The following is a 23,684-nucleotide window of genomic DNA, read 5'->3' on the forward strand; positions in this document are numbered from 1 at the left end:
AACCCCGTGCTGTCCCTGTCCCTGGGAGTGTTTGATGGGGGGACAGTGTAGAGGGAGCTTTACTCTGTATCTAACCCCGTGCTGTCCCTGTCCCTGGGAGTGTTTGATGGGGGGACAGTGTAGAGGGAGCTTTACTCTGTATCTAACCCCGTGCTGTCCCTGTCCCTGGGAGTGTTTGATGGGGGGGACGGTGTAGAGGGAGCTTTACTCTGTATCTAACCCCGTGCTGTCCCTGTCCTGGGAGTGTTTGATGGGGGGACAGTGTAGAGGGAGCTTTACTCTGTATCTAACCCCATGCCGTCCCTGTCCTGTGAGTGTTTGATGGGGGACAGTGTAGAGAGAGCTTTACTCTGTATCTAACCCCGTGTTGTCCCTGTCCCTGGGAGTGTTTGATGGGGGGACAGTGTAGAGGGAGCTTTACTCTGTATCTAACCCCGTGCTGTCCCTGTCCCTGGGAGTGTTTGATGGGGGGACAGTGTAGAGGGAGCTTTACTCTGTATCTAACCCCGTGCTGTCCCTGTCCCTGGGAGTGTTTGATGGGGGGACAGTGTAGAGGGAGCTTTACTCTGTATCTAACCCCGTGCTGTCCCTGTCCCTGGGAGTGTTTGATGGGGGGGACGGTGTAGAGGGAGCTTTACTCTGTATCTAACCCCGTGCTGTCCCTGTCCTGGCAGTGTTTGATGGGGGGGACAGTGTAGAGGGAGCTTTACTCTGTATCTAACCCCGTGCTGTCCCTGTCCCTGGGAGTGTTTGATGGGGGGGACGGTGTAGAGGGAGCTTTACTCTGTATCTAACCCCGTGCTGTCCCTGTCCTGGCAGTGTTTGATGGGGGGGACAGTGTAGAGGGAGTGTCTGATGTTTGACCCCATGTTGCTTTTTCTGAGCTGACCATAATTGGATATTCGCTGGAAATCCCGGATGTGATCATGGGAATTACATTCCTGGCGGCTGGGACGAGTGTTCCTGACTGCTTGGCGAGCATCATCGTGGCCCGGCAGGGTAAGGCCAGCCTCTGCTGGAGAGGACGTTCCCGGGGGGAAGCATTAATAGCTGACTGTCTTCCTCAGGAGAACATCAGATCCCGGAGCAGGAGTGGGTCGTCTGGCCCCTGCAGCCTGCCCCGCTGTTTAATAAGGTCATGGCTGACCCCTTCATGAACTCAGCTCCACTTACCCACCCTCTCACCGTATCCCGTAACTCCTTTACTGTTCCAAAACCTTGACCTTAAAAATATTCAACGAGGTCGCCTCAACTGGGCGGGGGGGGGAATCCCACCGATTGCTAACCCTCTGGGTGAAGGGGTTCCTCCTCAGCTCCATCCTAAACCTGCCCCCACCCCCCCACGTTATTTTGAGGCTGTGCCCAGTTAATGGGAACACCCTCCCTGCATCGCTCTGATCTACTCCCTTCATCAGTTTCTATGTTTCGATGAGATTCTCTCCCATTCTTCCCCAATTCCAATGAGCACGGTCCCAGTCTACGCAACCCCCCCCCTCAACTTCAGAATCTGCCCCCTCTGTACCCCCTACAGTGCCAGGACGTCCCCTCTCAAGGAAGTGGACCAACACTGTACACAGCACTCCAGGATGGCCTCACCAGCACCATGTACAGTTCCCTGGTTTTCAACTCCATCCCTCAAGCAATGAAGGATAATACTCCAAGTGCCTTCTTAATGAGCTGCAGACTACCTTTCTGTGACTCCTGCAGAAGGACACCCAGGTCACTCTGCACAGCGGCACGTTGCAACCTTTCACTGTTTAAATAATCGTCCATTTCGCTGTTACTCTGATCAAAATCGATGGCCTCACATTTACCGACAGCATTCCCCATCATATCACCGTGCTTTCATCACTCCTGACCCATTTACAAAGGCTGGCTATTACTCCCTGTTCTCACCACAATATACCCCCCTTCCTCATGTCGCAGCTCATCAACTTCTGGAGCCCTCAACACACCACCCCCTTACCATCACCAGCTGCGGACTCATCTATTCTAACCCTCTCCCCTCTCCTCTCCCACTTTTGACCCTCAGGATTTATCTACTCATCCTAAACTCTGCCGCCCCGTGTCCCTAACACACACTGAGTTCCAGCTTAGAGAAAGAGAGAGAGAGAGAGAGAGAGAGAAAGAGAGAGAGAGAGAGAGAGAGAGAGACCTCCCCAGATACAGGGGTGTGTGAGGGAGAGAGGGTTAGAGAGACCTCCCCAGATACAGGGGTGTGTGAGGGAGGGAGGGTTAGAGAGACCTCCCCAGGTACAGGAGTGTGTGAGGGAAGAGAGGGTTAGAGAGACCTCCCCAGGGACAGGAGTGTGTGAGGGAGAGAGGGTTAGAGAGACCTCCCCAGGTACAGGAGTGTGTGAGGGAGAGAGGTTTAGAGAGACCTCCCCAGATATAGGAGTGTGTGAGAGAGAGAGGGTTAGAGAGACCTCCCCAGGTACAGGAGTGTGTGAGGGAGAGAGGTTTAGAGAGACCTCCCCAGATATAGGAGTGTGTGAGAGAGAGAGGGTTAGAGAGATGTCCCCAGATACAGGAGTGTGTGAGGGGAGAGAGGGTTAGAGAGACCTCCCCACATATAGGAGTTTGAGTGAGAGAGAGGGTTAGAGAGATGTCCCCAGATACAGGAGTGTGTGAGGGAGAGAGGGTTAGAGAGACCTCCCAGATATAGGAGTGTTTGAGGGAGAGACGGTTAGCGAGACCTCCCCTGATACAGGAGAGTGTGAGGGAGAGAGGGTGAGAGAGACCTCCCCAGATATAGGAGTGTATGTGCGAGAGAGGGTTAGAGAGACCTCCCTAGATACAGGAGAGTTTGAGGGAGAGAGGGTTAATGAGACCTCCCCAGATACAGTAGTGTGTGAGGGAGGGAGGGTTAGAGAGACCTCCCCAGGTACAGGAGTGTGTAAGGGAGAGAGGGTTAGAGAGACCTCACCAGATACTGGAGTGTGTGAGGGAGGGAGGGTTAGGGAGACCTCCCCAGGTACAGGAGTGTGTGTGAGGGAGAGAGGGTTAGAGAGACCTCCCCAGGTACAGGAGTGTGTGAGGGAGAGAGAGGGTTAGAGAGACCTCCCCAGGTACAGGAGTGTGTGAGGGAGGGAGGGTTAGAGAGACCTCCCCAGATACAGGAGAGTGTGAGGGAGGGAGGGTTAGGGAGACCTCCCCAGGTACAGGAGTGTGTGTGAGGGAGAGAGGGTTAGAGAGACCTCCCCAGGTACAGGAGTGTGTGAGGGAGAGAGGGTGAGAGAGACCTCCCCAGATATAGGAGTGTATGTGAGAGAGAGGGTTAGAGAGACCTCCCCAGGTACAGGAGTGTGTGAGGGAGGGAGGGTTAGAGAGACCTCCCCAGGGACAGGAGTGTGTGTGGGAGGGAGGGTTAGAGAGACCTCCCCAGATACAGGAGTGTGTGAGGGAGGGAGGGTTAGAGAGACCTCCCCGGGTACAGGAGAGTGTGAGTGAGAGAGGGTTAGAGAGACCTCCCCAGGTACAGGAGTGTGTGAGGGAGAGAGGGTTTGAGAGACCTCCCCAGGTACAGGAGTGTGTGAGAGAGGGAGGGTTAGAGAGACCTCCCCAGATACAGGAGTGTGTGAGGGAGGGAGGGTTAGAGAGACCTCCCCAGGTACAGGAGTGTGTGAGGGAGGGAGGGTTAGAGAGACCTCCCCAGGTACAGGAGTGTGTGAGGGAGGGAGAGTTAGAGAGACCTCCCCAGGTACAGGAGTGTGTGAGAGAGAGAGGGTTAGAGAGACCTCCCCAGGTACAGGAGTGTGTGAGGGAGAGAGGATTAGAGAGACCTCCCCAGGTACAGGAGTGTGTGAGGGAGAGAGGGTTAGAGAGACCTCCCCAGGTACAGGAGTGTGTGAGGGAGGGAGGGTTAGAGAGACCTCCCCAGGTACAGGAGTGTGTGAGGGAGGGAGGGTTAGAGAGACCTCCCCAGGTACAGGAGTGTGTGAGGGAGGGAGAGTTAGAGAGACCTCCCCAGGTACAGGAGTGTGTGAGGGAGAGAGGATTAGAGAGACCTCCCCAGGTACAGGAGTGTGTGAGAGTGCGAGGGTTAGAGAGACCTCCCCAGATACAGGAGTGTGTGAGGGAAAGAGGGTTAGAAAGACCTCCCCAGATACAGGAGTGTGTGAGGGAGAGAGGGTTAGAGAGACCTACCCAGATACAGGAGTGTGTGAGGGAGAGAGGGTTAGAGAGACCTCCCCAGATACAGGAGTGTGTGAGAGTGAGAGGGTTAGAGAGACCTCCCCAGGTACAGGAGAGTGTGAGGGAGAGAGGGTTAGAGAGACCTCCCCAGATACAGGAGTGTGTGAGGGGAATGAGGAGGGTTAGAGAGACCTCCCCAGGTACAGGAGTGTGTGAGGGAGGGAGGGTTAGAGAGACCTCCCCAGGTACAGGAGAGTGTGAGGGAGAGTGGGTTAGAGAGACCTCCCCAGGTACAGGAGTGTGTGAGGGAGGGAGGGTTAGAGAGACCTCCCCAGATACAGGAGAGTGTGAGGGAGGGAGAGTTAGAGAGACCTCCCCAGGTACAGGAGTGTGTGAGGGAGAGAGGATTAGAGAGACCTCCCCAGGTACAGGAGTGTGTGAGAGTGCGAGGGTTAGAGAGACCTCCCCAGATACAGGAGTGTGTGAGGGAAAGAGGGTTAGAAAGACCTCCCCAGATACAGGAGTGTGTGAGGGAGAGAGGGTTAGAGAGACCTCCCCAGATACAGGAGTGTGTGAGGGAGGGAGGGTTAGAGAGACCTCCCCAGGTACAGGAGTGTGTGAGGGAGAGAGGGTTAGAGAGACCTCCCCAGATACAGGAGTGTGTGAGGGAGAGAGAGGGTTCGAGAGACCTCCCGAGATACAGGAGTGTGTGAGGGAGAGAGGGTTAGAGAGACCTCCCCAGGTACAGGAGAGTGTGTGAGGGAGAATGGGTTAGAGAGACCTCCCCAGATACAGGAGTGTGTGAGGGAGAGAGAGGGTTCGAGAGACCTCCCGAGATACAGGAGTGTGTGAGGGAGAGAGGGTTAGTGAGACCTCCCCAGATACAGGAGTGTGTGAGGGAGGGAGGGTTAGTGAGACCTCCCCAGATACAGGAGAGTGTGAGAGTGAGAGGGTTAGAGAGACCTCCCCAGACACAGGAGAGTGTGAGGGAGGGAGGGTTAGTGAGACCTCCCCAGATACAGGAGAGTGTGAGAGTGAGAGGGTTAGAGAGACCTCCCCAGGTACAGGAGTGTGTGAGGGAGGGTTAGAGAGACCTCCCCAGATACAGGAGAGTGTGAGGGAGGGAGGGTTAGAGAGACCTCCCCAGGTACAGGAGTGTGTGAGAGAGAGAGGGTTAGAGAGACCTCCCCAGGTACAGGAGTGTGTGAGGGAGAGAGGGTTAGAGAGACCTCCCCAGATACAGGAGTGTGTGAGGGAGGGAGGGTTAGTGAGACCTCCCCAGGTACAGGAGTGTGTGAGGGAGAGAGGGTTAGAGAGACCTCCCCAGGTACAGGAGTGTGTGAGGGAGAGAGGGTTAGAGAGACCTCCCCAGGTACAGGAGAGTGTGAGAGTGAGAGGGTTAGAGAGACCTCCCCAGATACAGGAGTGTGTGAGGGAGAGAGGGTTAGAGAGACCTCCCCAGGTACAGGAGTGTGTGAGGGAGAGAGGGTTAGAGAGACCTCCCCAGGTACAGGAGTGTGTGAGGGAGAGAGAGGGTTAGAGAGACCTCCCCAGGTACAGGAGAGTGTGAGGGAGGGAGGGTTAGAGAGACCTCCCCAGGTACAGGAGTGTGTGAGGGAGAGAGGGTTAGAGAGACCTCCCCAGGTACAGGAGTGTGTGAGGGAGAGAGGGTTAGAGAGACCTCCCCAGGTACAGGAGTGTGTGAGGGAGAGAGGTTTAGAGAGACCTCCCCAGATATAGGAGTGTGTGAGAGAGAGAGGGTTAGAGAGACCTCCCCAGGTACAGGAGAGTGTGAGAGTGAGAGGGTTAGAGAGACCTCCCCAGATACAGGAGTGTGTGAGGGAGAGAGGGTTAGAGAGACCTCCCCAGGTACAGGAGTGTGTGAGGGAGAGAGAGGGTTAGAGAGACCTCCCCAGGTACAGGAGAGTGTGAGGGAGGGAGGGTTAGAGAGACCTCCCCAGGTACAGGAGTGTGTGAGGGAGAGAGAGGGTTAGAGAGACCTCCCCAGGTACAGGAGAGTGTGAGGGAGGGAGGGTTAGAGAGACCTCCCCAGGTACAGGAGTGTGTGAGGGAGAGAGAGGGTTAGAGAGACCTCCCCAGGTACAGGAGAGTGTGAGGGAGGGAGGGTTAGAGAGACCTCCCCAGGTACAGGAGAGTGTGAGGGAGAGAGGGTTAGAGAGACCTCCCCAGATACAGGAGTGTGTGAGGGAGGGAGGGTTAGTGAGACCTCCCCAGATACAGGAGTGTGTGAGGGAGAGAGGGTTAGAGAGACCTCCCCAGATACAGGAGAGTGTGAGGGAGAGAGGGTTAGAGAGACCTCCCCAGATACAGGAGTGTGTGAGGGAGGGAGGGTTAGTGAGACGTCCCCAGATACAGGAGTGTGTGAGGGAGAGAGGGTTAGAGAGACCTCCCCAGATACAGGAGAGTGTGAGGGAGAGAGGGTTAGAGAGACCTCCCCAGGTACAGGAGTGTGTGAGAGAGGGAGGGTTAGTGAGACCTCCCCAGATACAGGAGTGTGTGAGAGAGAGAGGGTTAGAGAGACCTCCCCAGGTACAGGAGTGTGTGAGGGAGGGAGGGTTAGAGAGACCTCCCCAGATACAGGAGAGTGTGAGGGAGGGAGGGTTAGAGAGACCTCCCCAGATACAGGAGAGTGTGAGGGAGAGAGGGTTAGAGAGACCTCCCCAGGTACAGGAGTGTGTGAGGGAGGGAGTGTTTAGAGAGACCTCCCCAGATACAGGAGAGTGTGAGGGAGGGAGGGTTAGAGAGACCTCCCCAGATACAGGAGTGTGTGAGGGAGAGAGGGTTAGAGAGACCTCCCCAGATACAGGAGTGTGTGAGAGAGGGAGGGTTAGAGAGACCTCCCCAGATACAGGAGTGTGTGAGAGAGGGAGGGTTAGAGAGACCTCCCCAGGTACAGGAGTGTGTGAGGGAGAGAGAGGATTAGAGAGACCTCCCCAGGTACAGGAGTGTGTGAGGGAGAGAGAGGATTAGAGAGACCTCCCCAGGTACAGGAGAGTGTGAGGGAGGGAGGGTTAGAGAGACCTCCCCAGATACAGGATTGTGTGAGAGAGAGGGTTAGAGAGACCTCCCCAGGTACAGGAGTGTGTGAGGGAGGGAGGGTTAGAGAGACCTCCCCAGGTACAGGAGTGTGTGAGGGAGGGAGGGTTAGAGAGACCTCCCCAGATACAGGAGTGTGTGAGGGAGAGAGGGTTAGAGAGACCTCCCCAGGTACAGGAGTGTGTGAGAGAGAGAGGGTTAGAGAGACCTTCCCAGATACAGGAGTGTGTGAGAGAGAGAGGGTTAGAGAGACCTCCCCAGGTACAGGAGTGTGTGAGGGAGGGAGGGTTAGAGAGACCTCCCCAGGTACAGGAGAGTGTGAGGGAGGGAGGGTTAGAGAGACCTCCCCAGATACAGGAGTGTGTGAGGGAGAGAGGGTTAGAGAGACCTCCCCAGATACAGGAGTGTGTGAGAGAGAGAGGGTTAGAGAGACCTCCCCAGGTACAGGAGTGTGTGAGGGAGAGAGGGTTAGAGAGACCTCCCCAGGTACAGGAGTGTGTGAGAGAGAGAGGGTTAGAGAGACCTCCCCAGGTACAGGAGTGTGTGAGGGAGGGAGGGTTAGAGAGACCTCCCCAGGTACAGGAGTGTGTGAGGGAGGGAGGGTTAGAGAGACCTCCCCAGGTACAGGAGAGTGTGAGGGAGGGAGGGTTAGAGAGACCTCCCCAGGTACAGGAGTGTGTGAGGGAGGGAGGGTTAGAGAGACCTCCCCAGGTACAGGAGTGTGTGAGGGAGAGAGGGTTAGAGAGACCTCCCCAGATACAGGAGTGTGTGAGGGAGGGAGGGTTAGAGAGACCTCCCCAGATACAGGAGTGTGTGAGGGAGAGAGGGTTAGAGAGACCTCACCAGGTACAGGAGTGTGTGAGGGAGGGAGGATTAGAGAGACCTCCCCAGATACAGGAGTGTGTGAGGGAGGGAGGGTTAGAGAGACCTCCCCAGATACAGGAGTGTGTGAGGGAGAGAGGGTTAGAGAGACCTCCCCAGGTACAGGAGTGTGTGAGGGAGAGAGGGTTAGAGAGACCTCCCCAGATACAGGAGTGTGTGAGAGAGAGAGGGTTAGAGAGACCTCCCCAGGTACAGGAGTGTGTGAGGGAGAGAGGGTTAGAGAGACCTCCCCAGATACAGGAGTGTGTGAGGGATGGAGGGTTAGAGAGACCTCCCCAGATACAGGAGTGTGTGAGGGAGGGAGGGTTAGAGAGACCTCCCCAGATACAGGAGTGTGTGAGGGTTAGAGAGACCTCCCCAGATACAGGAGTGTGTGAGGGAGGGAGGGTTAGAGAGACCTCCCCAGGTACAGGAGTGTGTGAGGGAGAGAGGGTTAGAGAGACCTCCCCAGGTACAGGAGTGTGTGAGAGAGAGAGGGTTAGAGAGACCTCCCCAGATACAGGAGTGTGTGAGGGAGGGAGGGTTAGAGAGACCTCCCCAGATACAGGAGTGTGTGAGGGAGGGAGGATTAGAGAGACCTCCCCAGATACAGGAGTGTGTGAGGGAGGGAGGGTTAGAGAGACCTCCCCAGATACAGGAGTGTGTGAGAGAGAGAGGGTTAGAGAGACCTCCCCAGGTACAGGAGTGTGTGAGGGAGGGAGGGTTAGAGAGACCTCCCCAGATACAGGAGTGTGTGAAAGTGAGAGGGTTAGAGAGACCTCCCCAGGTACAGGAGTGTGTGAGGGAGGGAGGGTTAGAGAGACCTCCCCAGGTACAGGAGAGTGTGAGGGAGGGAGGGTTAGAGAGACCTCCCCAGATACAGGAGTGTGTGAGGGAGAGAGGGTTAGAGAGACCTCCCCAGATACAGGAGTGTGTGAGGGAGGGAGGGTTAGAGAGACCTCCCCAGATACAGGAGTGTGTGAGGGAGAGAGGGTTAGAGAGACCTCACCAGGTACAGGAGTGTGTGAGGGAGAGAGGGTTAGAGAGACCTCCCCAGATACAGGAGTGTGTGAGGGATGGAGGGTTAGAGAGACCTCCCCAGATACAGGAGTGTGTGAGGGAGAGAGGGTTAGAGAGACCTCCCCAGGTACAGGAGTGTGTGAGGGAGGGAGGGTTAGAGAGACCTCCCCAGATACAGGAGTGTGTGAGGGAGGGAGGGTTAGAGAGACCTCCCCAGATACAGGAGTGTGTGAGGGAGGGAGGGTTAGAGAGACCTCCCCAGATACAGGAGTGTGTGAGGGAGGGAGGGTTAGAGAGACCTCCCCAGATACAGGAGTGTGTGAGGGAGGGAGGGTTAGAGAGACCTCCCCAGGTACAGGAGTGTGTGAGGGAGAGAGGGTTAGAGAGACCTCCCCAGGTACAGGAGTGTGTGAGGGAGAGAGGGTTAGAGAGACCTCCCCAGATACAGGAGTGTGTGAGGGAGGGTTAGAGAGACCTCCCCAGGTACAGGAGTGTGTGAGAGAGAGAGGGTTAGAGAGACCTCCCCAGATACAGGAGTGTGTGAGGGAGAGAGGGTTAGAGAGACCTCCCCAGATACAGGAGTGTGTGAGGGAGGGAGGGTTAGAGAGACCTCCCCAGGTACAGGAGTGTGTGAGGGAGAGAGGGTTAGAGAGACCTCCCCAGATACAGGAGTGTGTGAGGGAGGGTTAGAGAGACCTCCCCAGGTACAGGAGTGTGTGAGGGAGGGAGGGTTAGAGAGACCTCCCCAGGTACAGGAGTGTGTGAGGGAGGGAGGGTTAGAGAGACCTCCCCAGATACAGGAGTGTGTGAGGGAGGGAGGATTAGAGAGACCTCCCCAGATACAGGAGTGTGTGAGGGAGGGAGGGTTAGAGAGACCTCCCCAGATACAGGAGTGTGTGAGGGAGGGAGGGTTAGAGAGACCTCCCCAGATACAGGAGTGTGTGAGGGAGGGAGGATTAGAGAGACCTCCCCAGATACAGGAGTGTGTGAGGGAGGGAGGGTTAGAGAGACCTCCCCATATACAGGAGAGTGTGAGGGAGGGAGGGTTAGAGAGACCTCCCCAGATACAGGAGTGTGTGAGGGAGGGAGGGTTAGAGAGACCTCCCCAGGTACAGGAGTGTGTGAGGGAGAGAGGGTTAGAGAGACCTCCCCAGGTACAGGAGTGTGTGTGAGGGTGAGGGAGGGTTAGAGAGACCTCCCCAGGTACAGGAGTGTGTGAGGGAGAGAGGGTTAGAGAGACCTCCCCAGATACAGGAGTGTGTGAGGGAGAGAGGGTTAGAGAGACCTCCCCAGATACAGGAGTGTGTGTGAGGGTGAGGGAGGAGTTGGGATGGGATCTCCATGTCCTGGAGTGGATGGTAATGTTGTGGAGGATGTGGGATCGTGGGTGTTTTTGAATGACAGGTAACCCGGCCTGTCAGATCTGGTGTAACCGGCTGGGATTTCCTGCCTATCTCTTGCAGGGATGGGGGATATGGCTGTCTCAAATTCCATCGGCAGTAATGTATTTGACATTCTGCTTGGCCTCGGAGCTCCTTGGATGCTGCGGACCCTGGTGCTGGACTATGGCTCGGTGGTGAGTCCCGGAAAACTATCCCAGTATCTCCCAGCACACAGACAAGCCGTCCAGCCCAACTATCCCGTGCTGGCCCTTTGAAACAACTCTTCATTTTGTCCCCACCCTCTCTCCCCCCCCCCCAGCCCCCACAGCTCCCTGTGGATTCATCCTTTCCCGATATCCCCCTGACTTTTCCACACCTTTTGAAAATTCCTGTTGAATGCGCTTTCCCTGCGTACACTTTCCCAGGACACAACAACTCACTGCCTCAAACTAAACACCCCCCTCCCTCCCTCCCTCCCTCGGGATCTGTTCCCGATTCCCTCCCATCCCAATGTGGGGGAGAGACTGCCTCTGGGAGCAGCCGAACGCCTCGATCCCATCTCCCAGCGAACCTTCCCCGCTCCGAGGGGGACGGTTCCAGCGTCTCTCTCTCTCTCTCTCTCTCTCTCTCCCTCTCCTCGTTCACTGCGGACCCTCCTCCCTGCTCCCATTCCCGGAGACCTCCCTCCGCGTCCTCTCCAAGGGCCTGGGTATCCTTCCGAAAGTGCAGGCTCCGGCATCACTCAGAGTGTCCCCTCGGCACTGACCCTCCGACAGTGCCCGCTCCCTCAGCACTGACCCTCCGACAGTGCCTGCTCCCTCAGCACTGACCCTCCGACAGTGCCCGCTCGCTCAGCACTGACCCTCCGACAGTGCCCGCTCCCTCAGCGCTGACCCTCCGACAGTGCCCGCTCGCTCAGCACTGACCCTCCGACAGTGCCTGCTCCCTCAGCACTGACCCTCCGACAGTGCCCACTCCCTCAGAACTGACCCTCCGACAGTGCCTGCTCCCTCAGCACTGACCCTCCGACAGTGCCCACTCCCTCAGCACTGACCCTCCGACAGTGCCCGCTCGCTCAGCACTGACCCTCCGACAGTGCCTGCTCCCTCAGCACTGACCCTCCGACAGTGCCCACTCCCTCAGCACTGACCCTCCGACAGTGCCCGCTCGCTCAGCACTGACCCTCCGACAGTGCCCGCTCCCTCAGCACTGACCCTCCGACAGTGCCCACTCCTTCAGCGCTGACCCTCCGACTGTGGCCGCTCCCTCAGCACTGACCCTCCGACAGTGCCCACTCCCTCAGCACTGACCCTCCGACAGTGCCCACTCCCTCAGCATTGACCCTCCGACTGCCCGCTCCCACAGCACTGTCCCTCTGACAGTGCCCACTCCCTCAGCACTGACCCTCCAACAGTGCCCACTCCCTCAGCACTGACCCTCCGACAGTGCCCACTCCCTCAGCATTGACCCTCCGACAGTGCCCACTCCCTCAGCACTGACCCTCCCACAGTGCCCACTCCCTCAGCACTGACCCTCTGACAGTGCCCACTCCCTCAGCATTGACCCTCCGACAGTGCCCACTCCCTCAGCACTGACCCTCTGACAGTGCCCACTCCCTCAGCACTGACCCTCCGACAGTGCCCACTCCCTCAGCACTGACCCTCCGACTGCCCGCTCCCACAGCACTGACCCTCTGACAGTGCCCACTCCCTCAGCACTGACCCTCCGACAGTGCCCCCTCCTCTGTGCTGAACTGAAATGTGTATCTCTTGCTGGCAGGTGGTGATAAACAGTAAGGGGATTGTTTATTCTGTGATTCTGCTTCTAGCCTCGGTCTCCCTGATGGTGAGCGTCAATTTTCTTCCCCTTTCTTTCTGCATGGTCATCGAGTTTGTCTGTGTGTGTGTGTGTGTTGCTGTATGTGAGCACTGTGTGTGTGTACAGTGTGTCTGTGTGTGTCCGTGTGTACTGTGTATGTGTGTATGTGTGTGTTGCTGTATGTGAGCACTGTGTGTGTGTACAGTGTGTCTGTGTGTGTCCGTGTGTACTGTGTATGTGTGTGTGTGTGTGTTGCTGTATGTGAGCACTGTGTGTGTGTACAGTGTGTCTGTGTGAGAGTACAGTGTGTGTGTCCGTCCATGTCTAGTGTGTGTGAGAGTCCAGTTTGTGTCTGTGTGTGTGAGAGTACTCACACCCACCCACCAACACACATACACACCTACTCATACCCACCCACACACACCCGTACACACACTCCTACTCACACCCACCTACTCACACCGACACACACACTCCTATTCACACACACCCACCCACACACACCTACTTGCACCCCCCCACTCACCCACCCACCCACACCCCCACACCCCCACACACACCTACTCACACCCACCCACCCACACACACACCTACTCACACCCACCCACCCACACACACACACCTACATACACACCTACTCTCACCCACCCACACACCTACTCACGCACACCCACACACACACCTACTCACACCTACCCACACACATGTACACACACACACACCTACTCACACCCACCCACACACATACACACCTACTCACACCCTCACACACTCACACCTACACACACACCTACTCACACCCACCCACACACCTACTCACACACACCCACCCCACACACACACCTACTCACACCCACCCACCCACACAAACACCTACTCACACCCAACCACACACTCACCAACTCACACCCACCCACCCACACACACTCCTACTCACACCCACCCACCCACATACACACACCTACTCACACTCACGCACACACACCTACACACACACACACACCCAACCACACACCTACTCACACCCATACACCCACACACACACACCTACTCACACCCACCCACACACACACCTACTCACACCTACCCACACACACGCACCTACATACACACCTACTCTCACCCACCCACACACCTACTCACACCCACCCACCCACACACACCTACTCACACCCACCCACCCACACACATACCTGCTCACACCCACCCGCACACACACCTACTCACACCCACCCACACACACACCTACTCACACCCACCCACTCACACCTACTCACACCTACCCACACACACGCACCTATACACACACTTACTCACACCCTCCCACACACACCTGCTCACACCCACCCACACACACCTACACCCACCCACCCACAAACCTAATCACACTCACCCACCAACCTACTCACACCCACCCACCCACACACATACACATACCTTCTCACACACACACACCCACACACACACCTACTCACACCCACCCACACACAGACCTACTCACACCCACCCACCCACACACACACCTACTCACGCTCACCCACACACGCACTCCTACTCACACCCACCCACCCACACTCCTACTCACACCCACCCACACACACACCTACTCACACCCACCCACACACATACACATACACACACCTACTCACATACATCCACCAAAACACACACCTACTCACACCCACCCACACACACACACCTACTCACCCACCCACCCACACACACACCTACTCACGCTCACCCACACATGCACTCCTACTCACACCCACCCACACACCTACTCACACCCACCCACACACACACACCTACTCACACCCACCCACACACACACCCACCCACACACCTACTCACACCCACCCACACACCCATCCAAACACATACCTACTCACACCCACCCACACACACACAGACCCACCCACACCTCACACCTACTCACACCCACCCACACACACCTACACACACCTACTCACACCCACCCACACACACCAACACACACCCACCCACACACACACCTACTCACACCTACCCATACACACACGCACCTACACACACCCACAGACACACCTACTCACTCCCACCAACCCACACACATACCTACTCATTCACACCCACCCACCCACATGCGCACACCTACTCACACCCACCCACATACCTTCACACCTACTCACACCCACCCACACACCTACACACCTACTCACATCCACCCACACGCACGCACCTACTCACACCCACCCACACAGACGCACCTACATACACCCACCCACGTACTCACACCCAACCACACACACACACACACCCCGCTACTCACACCAACCCACACACACCTACTCACACACACTCCTACTCACACCCACTAACACACACCTACTCACACCCACCTACACACACCTACTCACGCACACCCACTCGCACACAAACCTACTCACACCCACCCACACACACATACTTACACCCACCCACATACACACTTGCTCACGCCCACCCACAAACACACCTACTCACGCAAAACCACACACACACTCCTACTCACACCCACCCACACACACACACCTACTCACACCCACTCACACACCTACTCACACCCATTCACCCACACGCACACACCTAATCACACCCACCCACACACACACTTACTCACACCCACACACACCCACCCACCCACACACACACCTACTTACACCTACCCCCACACACGCACTTACTCACACCCACAGACACACCTACTCACACCAACCAACACACACACACCTACTCACATCCACCCACACACACACACCTACTCACACCCACCCACCCACACACCTACTCACACCCACCCACCCACCCACTCACCTACCCACACCCACCCACCCACACCCACACCTACTCACACCCACCCACACACTCACCTACCCACACCCACCTACACACACACACCTACTCACACACACCATCCCACACACACCTACTCACACCAACCCATACACACACCCACACCTACTCACACCCACACACCTACTCACACCAACCCACACACACATACCTATTCACACCCACCCACACGCACACCTACACTCACCCACCCAACCCCACACACACCCCTACTCATACCCACACACACACCTACACACACCCACCCACCCACACACACTTACTCACACCCACCCACCCACTCACTTACTCACACCCACCCACACACACACTCACACCCACCCACACACACCTACTCACACCCACCCACACACACACCTACTCACACCCACCCACACACACACCTATTCACACCCACCCACACACGCACACACCCACCCATATACACACACACCTACCCACACACACCCACCCCCACACACACTCACACCCACCCACCCACACCTACTCACACCCACCCACAAACACACACTCACACCTACACACTCACACCTACTCACACCCACCCACAGACACACACCTACACACACACACACACCCCACACACACACCTACTCACACCCACCCACACACACACCTACTCACACCCACCCACACACACACCTACTCACACCCACCCACCCACACACCTACTCACACCTACCCACACACACACGTACTCATACCCACTCACATACACACCTACTCACACCCACCCACCCACACACACACCTACTCACACCCACCCCCACACACCTACTCACACCCACCCACCCACATACACACACCTACTCACGCTCACCCACACACACTCCTACTTACACCCACCCACCCACATACACACACCTACTCACACACACCCACCCACACACACACCCACACCTACTCACACCCACCCACACACACTACCTACTCACACCCACCCACCCACATACACACACCTACTCACACCCACCCACACACGCACATATGCACCCACACACACACCTACTCACACCCACCCACACACACACCCACACACTCACACCCACCCACACACATACCTACTCACACCAACCCCCACACACACCTACTCACACCCACCCACACACACCTACTCACACCCACCCACACACACCTACTCACACCCACCCCCACACACCTATACACACATACCTACTCACACACACCCGCTCACACCCACCCACCCACTCACTTACTCACACCCACCCACACACACACTCACACCCACCCACACACACCTACTCACACCCACCCACACACACACCTACTCACACCCACCCACACACACACCTATTCACACCCACCCACACACGCACACACCCACCCATATACACACACACCTACCCACACACACCCACCCCCACACACACTCACACCCACCCACCCACACCTACTCACACCCACCCACAAACACACACTCACACCTACACACTCACACCTACTCACACCCAACCACAGACACACACCTACTCACACCCACCCACCTACACACACACACACACCCCACACACACACCTATTCACACCCACCCACATACACACCTACTCACACCCACCCACCCACACACCTACTCACACCTACCCACACACACACGTACTCACACCCACTCACATACACACCTACTCACACCCACCCACCCACACACACACCTACTCACACCTACCCACACACACCTACTCACACCCACCCCCACACACCTACTCACACCCACCCACCCACATACACACACCTACTCACGCTCACCCACACACACTCCTACTTACACCCACCCACCCACATACACACACCTACTCACACACAGCCACCCACACACACACCTACTCACACCCACCCACACACACACACTCACACCTACACACTCACACCTACTCACACCCACCCACCCACATACACACACCTACTCACGCTCACCCACACACACTCCTACTTACACCCACCCACCCACATACACACACCTACTCACACACAGCCACCCACACACACACCTACTCACACCCACCCACAAACACACACTCACACCTACACACTCACACCTACTCACACCCAACCACAGACACACACCTACTCACACCCACCCACCTACACACACACACACCCCACACACACACCTATTCACACCCACCCACATACACACCTACTCACACCCACCCACCCACACACCTACTCACACCTACCCACACACACACGTACTCACACCCACTCACATACACACCTACTCACACTCACGCACACACACCTACACACACACACCCAACCACACACCTACTCACACCCATCCACCCACACACACACCTACTCACACCCACCCACACACACACCTACTCACACCTACCCACACACATGCACCTACATACACACCTACTCTCACCCACCCACACACCTACTCACACCCACCCACCCACACACACCTACTCACAACCACCCACCCACACACATACCTGCTCACACCCACCCACACGCACACCTACTCACACCCACCCATACACACGCACCTACATACACACCTACTCACACCCACACACACACACACCTACTCACACCCACCCACTCACACCTACTCACACCTACCCACACACACGCACCTATACACACACTTACTCACACCCTCCCACACACACCTGCTCACACCCACCCACACACACCTACACCCACCCACCCACAAACCTAATCACACTCACCCACCAACCTACTCACACCCACCCACCCACATACACATACCTTCTCACACACACACACCCACACACACACCTACTCACACCCACCCACACACAGACCTACTCACACCCACCCACCCACACACACACCTACTCACGCTCACCCACACACGCACTCCTACTCACACCCACCCACCCACACTCCTACTCACACCCACCCACACACACACCTACTCACACCCACCCACACACATACACATACACACACCTACTCACATACATCCACCAAAACACACACCTACTCACACCCACCCACACACACACACCTACTCACACCCACCCACCCACACACACACCTACTCACGCTCACCCACACATGCACTCCTACTCACACCCACCCACACACCTACTCACACCCACCCACACACACACACCTACTCACACCCACCCACACACACACCCACCCACACACCTACTCACACCCACCCACACACCCATCCAAACACATACCTACTCACACCCACCCACACACACACAGACCCACCCACACCTCACACCTACTCACACCCACCCACACACACCTACACACACCTACTCACACCCACCCACACACACCAACACACACCCACCCACACACACACCTACTCACACCTACCCATACACACACACGCACCTACACACACCCACAGACACACCTACTCACTCCCACCAACCCACACACATACCTACTCATTCACACCCACCCACCCACATGCGCACACCTACTCACACCCACCCACATACCTTCACACCTACTCACACCCACCCACACACCTACACACCTACTCACATCCACCCACACGCACGCACCTACTCACACCCACCCACACAGACGCACCTACATACACCCACCCACGTACTCACACCCAACCACACACACACACACCCCGCTACTCACACCAACCCACACACACCTACTCACACACACTCCTACTCACACCCACTAACACACACCTACTCACACCCACCTACACACACCTACTCACGCACACCCACTCGCACACAAACCTACTCACACCCACCCACACACACATACTTACACCCACCCACATACACACTTGCTCACGCCCACCCACAAACACACCTACTCACGCAAAACCACACACACACTCCTACTCACACCCACCCACACACACACACCTACTCACACCCACTCACATACCTACTCACACCCACCCACCCACATACACACACCTACTCACACCCATTCACCCACACGCACACACCTAATCACACCCACCCACACACACACTTACTCACACCCACACACACCCACCCACCCACACACACACCTACTTACACCTACCCCCACACACGCACTTACTCACACCCACAGACACACCTACTCACACCAACCAACACACACACACCTACTCACATCCACCCACACACACACACCTACTCACACCCACACACCTACTCACACCCACCCACCCACTCACCTACCCACACCCACCCACCCACACCCACACCTACTCACACCCACCCACACACTCACCTACCCACACCCACCTACACACACACACCTACTCACACACACCATCCCACACACACCTACTCACACCAACCCATACACACACCCACACCTACTCACACCCACACACCTACTCACACCAACCCACACACACATACCTATTCACACCCACCCACACGCACACCTACACTCACCCACCCAACCCCACACACACCCCTACTCATACCCACACACACACCTACACACACCCACCCACCCACACACACTTACTCACACCCACCCACCCACTCACTTACTCACACCCACACACACACTCACACCCACCCACACACATCTACTCACACCCACCCACACACACACCTATTCACACCCACCCACACACACACCTATTCACACCCACCCACACACGCACACACCCACCCATATACACACACACCTACCCACACACACCCACCCCCACACACACTCACACCCACCCACCCACACCTACTCACACCCACCCACAAACACACACTCACACCTACACACTCACACCTACTCACACCCAACCACAGACACACACCTACTCACACCCACCCACCTACACACACACACACACCCCACACACACACCTATTCACACCCACCCACATACACACCTACTCACACCCACCCACCCACACACCTACTCACACCTACCCACACACACACGTACTCACACCCACTCACATACACACCTACTCACACCCACCCACCCACACACACACCTACTCACACCTACCCACACACACCTACTCACACCCACCCCCACACACCTACTCACACCCACCCACCCACATACACACACCTACTCACGCTCCCCACACACACTCCTACTTACACTCACCCACCCACATACACACACCTACTCACACACAGCCACCCACACACACACCTACTCACACCCACCCACACACACACACTCACACCTACACACTCACACCTACTCACACCCACCCACCCACATACACACACCTACTCACGCTCACCCACACACACTCCTACTTACACCCACCCACCCACATACACACACCTACTCACACACAGCCACCCACACACACACCTACTCACACCCACCCACAAACACACACTCACACCTACACACTCACACCTACTCACACCCAACCACAGACACACACCTACTCACACCCACCCACCTACACACACACACACACCCCACACACACACCTATTCACACCCACCCACATACACACCTACTCACACCCACCCACCCACACACCTACTCACACCTACCCACACACACACGTACTCACACCCACTCACATACACACCTACTCACACCCACCCACCCACACACACACCTACTCACACCTACCCACACACACCTACTCACACCCACCCCCACACACCTACTCACACCCACCCACCCACATACACACACCTACTCACGCTCACCCACACACACTCCTACTTACACCCACCCACCCACATACACACACCTACTCACACACAGCCACCCACACACCCACACACTCACACCCACCCACACACACACCTACTCACACCCACCCACACACACCTACTCACACCCACCCACACACACACCCATCCACCCACACACACACCTATACACACATACCTACTCACACACACCCGCTCACACCCACCCACCCACTCACTTACTCACACCCACCCACACACACACTCACACCCACCCACACACACCTACTCACACCCACCCACACACACACCTATTCACACCCACCCACACACGCACACACCCACCCATATACACACACACCTACCCACACACACCCACCCCCACACACACTCACACCCACCCACCCACACCTACTCCCACCCACCCACAAACACACACTCACACCTACACACTCACACCTACTCACACCCACCCACAGACACCCACCTACTCACACCCACCTACACACACACACACACCCCACACACACACCTACTCACACCCACCCACATACACACCTACTCACACCCACCCACCCACACACCTACTCACACCTACCCACACACACACGTACTCACACCCACTCACATACACACCTACTCACACCCACCCACCCACATACACACCTACCCACACACACACCTACTCACACCCACCCCCACACACCTACTCACACCCACCCACCCACATACACACACCTACTCACGCTCAACCACACACACACTCCTACTCACACCCACCCACCCACACACACACTTACTCACACCCACACACACCCACCCACCCACACACACACCTACTTACACCTACCCCCACACACGCACCTACTCACACCCACAGACACACCTACTCACACCAGCCGACACACACACACCTACTCACATCCACCCACACACACACACCTACTCATCCCCACCCACACACACCCTACTCACACCCACCCACCCACTCACCTACCCACACCCACCCACCCACACCCACACCTACTCACACCCACCCACACACTCACCTACCCACACACCATCCCACACACACCTACTCACACCAACCCATACACACACCCACACCTACTCACACCCACACACCTACTCACACCAACCCACACACACATACCTATTCACACCCACCCACACGCACACCTACACTCACCCACCCAACCCCACACACACCCTTACTCATACCCACCCACCCACCCACACACACTTACTCACACCCACCCACCCACTCACTTACTCACACCCACCCACACACACCTACTCACACCCACCCACACACACCTACTCACACCCACCCACACACACACCTACTCACACCCACCCACACACACACCTATTCACACCCACCCACACACGCACACACCCACCCATATACACACACACCTACCCACACACACCCACCCCCACACACACTCACACCCACCCACCCACACCTACTCACACCCACCCACAAACACACACTCACACCTACACACTCACACCTACTCACACCCACCCACAGACACACACCTACTCACACCCACCCACCTACACACACACACACACCCCACACACGCACCTACTCACACCCACCCACATACACACCTACTCACACCCACCCACCCACACACCTACTCACACCTACCCACACACACACGTACTCACACCCACTCACATACACACCTACTCACACCCACCCACCCACACACACACCTACTCACACCTACCCACACACACACCTACTCACACCCACCCCCACACACCTACTCACACCCACCCACCCACACACACACACCTACTCACGCTCACCCACACACACTCCTACTTACACCCACCCACCCACATACACACACCTACTCACACACACCCACCCACACACACACCCACACCTACTCACACCCACCCACACACACTACCTACTCACACCCACCCACCCACATACACACACCTACTCACACCCACCCACACACGCACATACGCACCCACACACACACCTACTCACACCCACCCACACACCCACACACTCACACCCACCCACACACATACCTACTCACACCAACCCCCACACACACCTACTCACACCCACCCACACACACCTACTCACACCCACCCACACACACACCCATCCACCCACACACACACCTATACACACATACCTACTCACACACACCCGCTCACACCCACCCACCCACTCACTTACTCACACCCACCCACACACACACTCACACCCACCCACACACACCTACTCACACCCACCCACACACACACCTACTCACACCCACCCACACACACACCTATTCACACCCACCCACACACGCACACACCCACCCATATACACACACACCTATCCACACATACCCACCCCCACACACACTCACACCCACCCACCCACACCTACTCACACCCACCCACAAACACACACTCACACCTACACACTCACACCTACTCACACCCACCCACAGACACACACCTACTCACACCCACCCACCTACACACACACACACACCCCACACACACACCTACTCACACCCACCCACACACACACCTATTCACACCCACCCACACACGCACACACCCACCCATATACACACACACCTACCCACACACACCCACCCCCACACACACTCACACCCACCCACCCACACCTACTCACACCCACCCACAAACACACACTCACACCTACACACTCACACCTACTCACACCCACCCACAGACACACACCTACTCACACCCACCCACCCCACACACACACCTACTCACACCCACCCACATACACACCTACTCACACCCACCCACCCACACACCTACTCACACCTACCCACACACACACGTACTCACACCCACTCACATACACACCTACTCACACCCACCCACCCACACACACACCTACTCACACCTACCCACACACACCTACTCACAC

At 56.5% G+C, this 23,684-nt stretch overlaps 1 protein-coding gene across 1 annotated transcript in view; it reads left to right on the forward strand.

Moving 5' to 3' along the window:
• LOC122547681 (sodium/potassium/calcium exchanger 3-like) overlaps positions 1–23,684 on the forward strand; it is a 161,102-nt gene that overhangs the window by 132,088 nt on the left and 5,330 nt on the right. The window contains exons 13-15 of the mRNA XM_087983563.1: positions 885–999; positions 10,536–10,648; positions 12,234–12,299. Coding sequence (XP_087839689.1) covers positions 885–999; positions 10,536–10,648; positions 12,234–12,299 — 294 coding nt within the window. The remainder of the gene's footprint in view (positions 1–884; positions 1,000–10,535; positions 10,649–12,233; positions 12,300–23,684) is intronic.

The sequence above is a fragment of the Chiloscyllium plagiosum genome, unplaced genomic scaffold, assembly GCF_037043375.1.
Source record: "Chiloscyllium plagiosum isolate Xiang-an unplaced genomic scaffold, Cpla_swu_hap1 HiC_scaffold_46, whole genome shotgun sequence".
NCBI lineage: Eukaryota > Metazoa > Chordata > Chondrichthyes > Orectolobiformes > Hemiscylliidae > Chiloscyllium > Chiloscyllium plagiosum.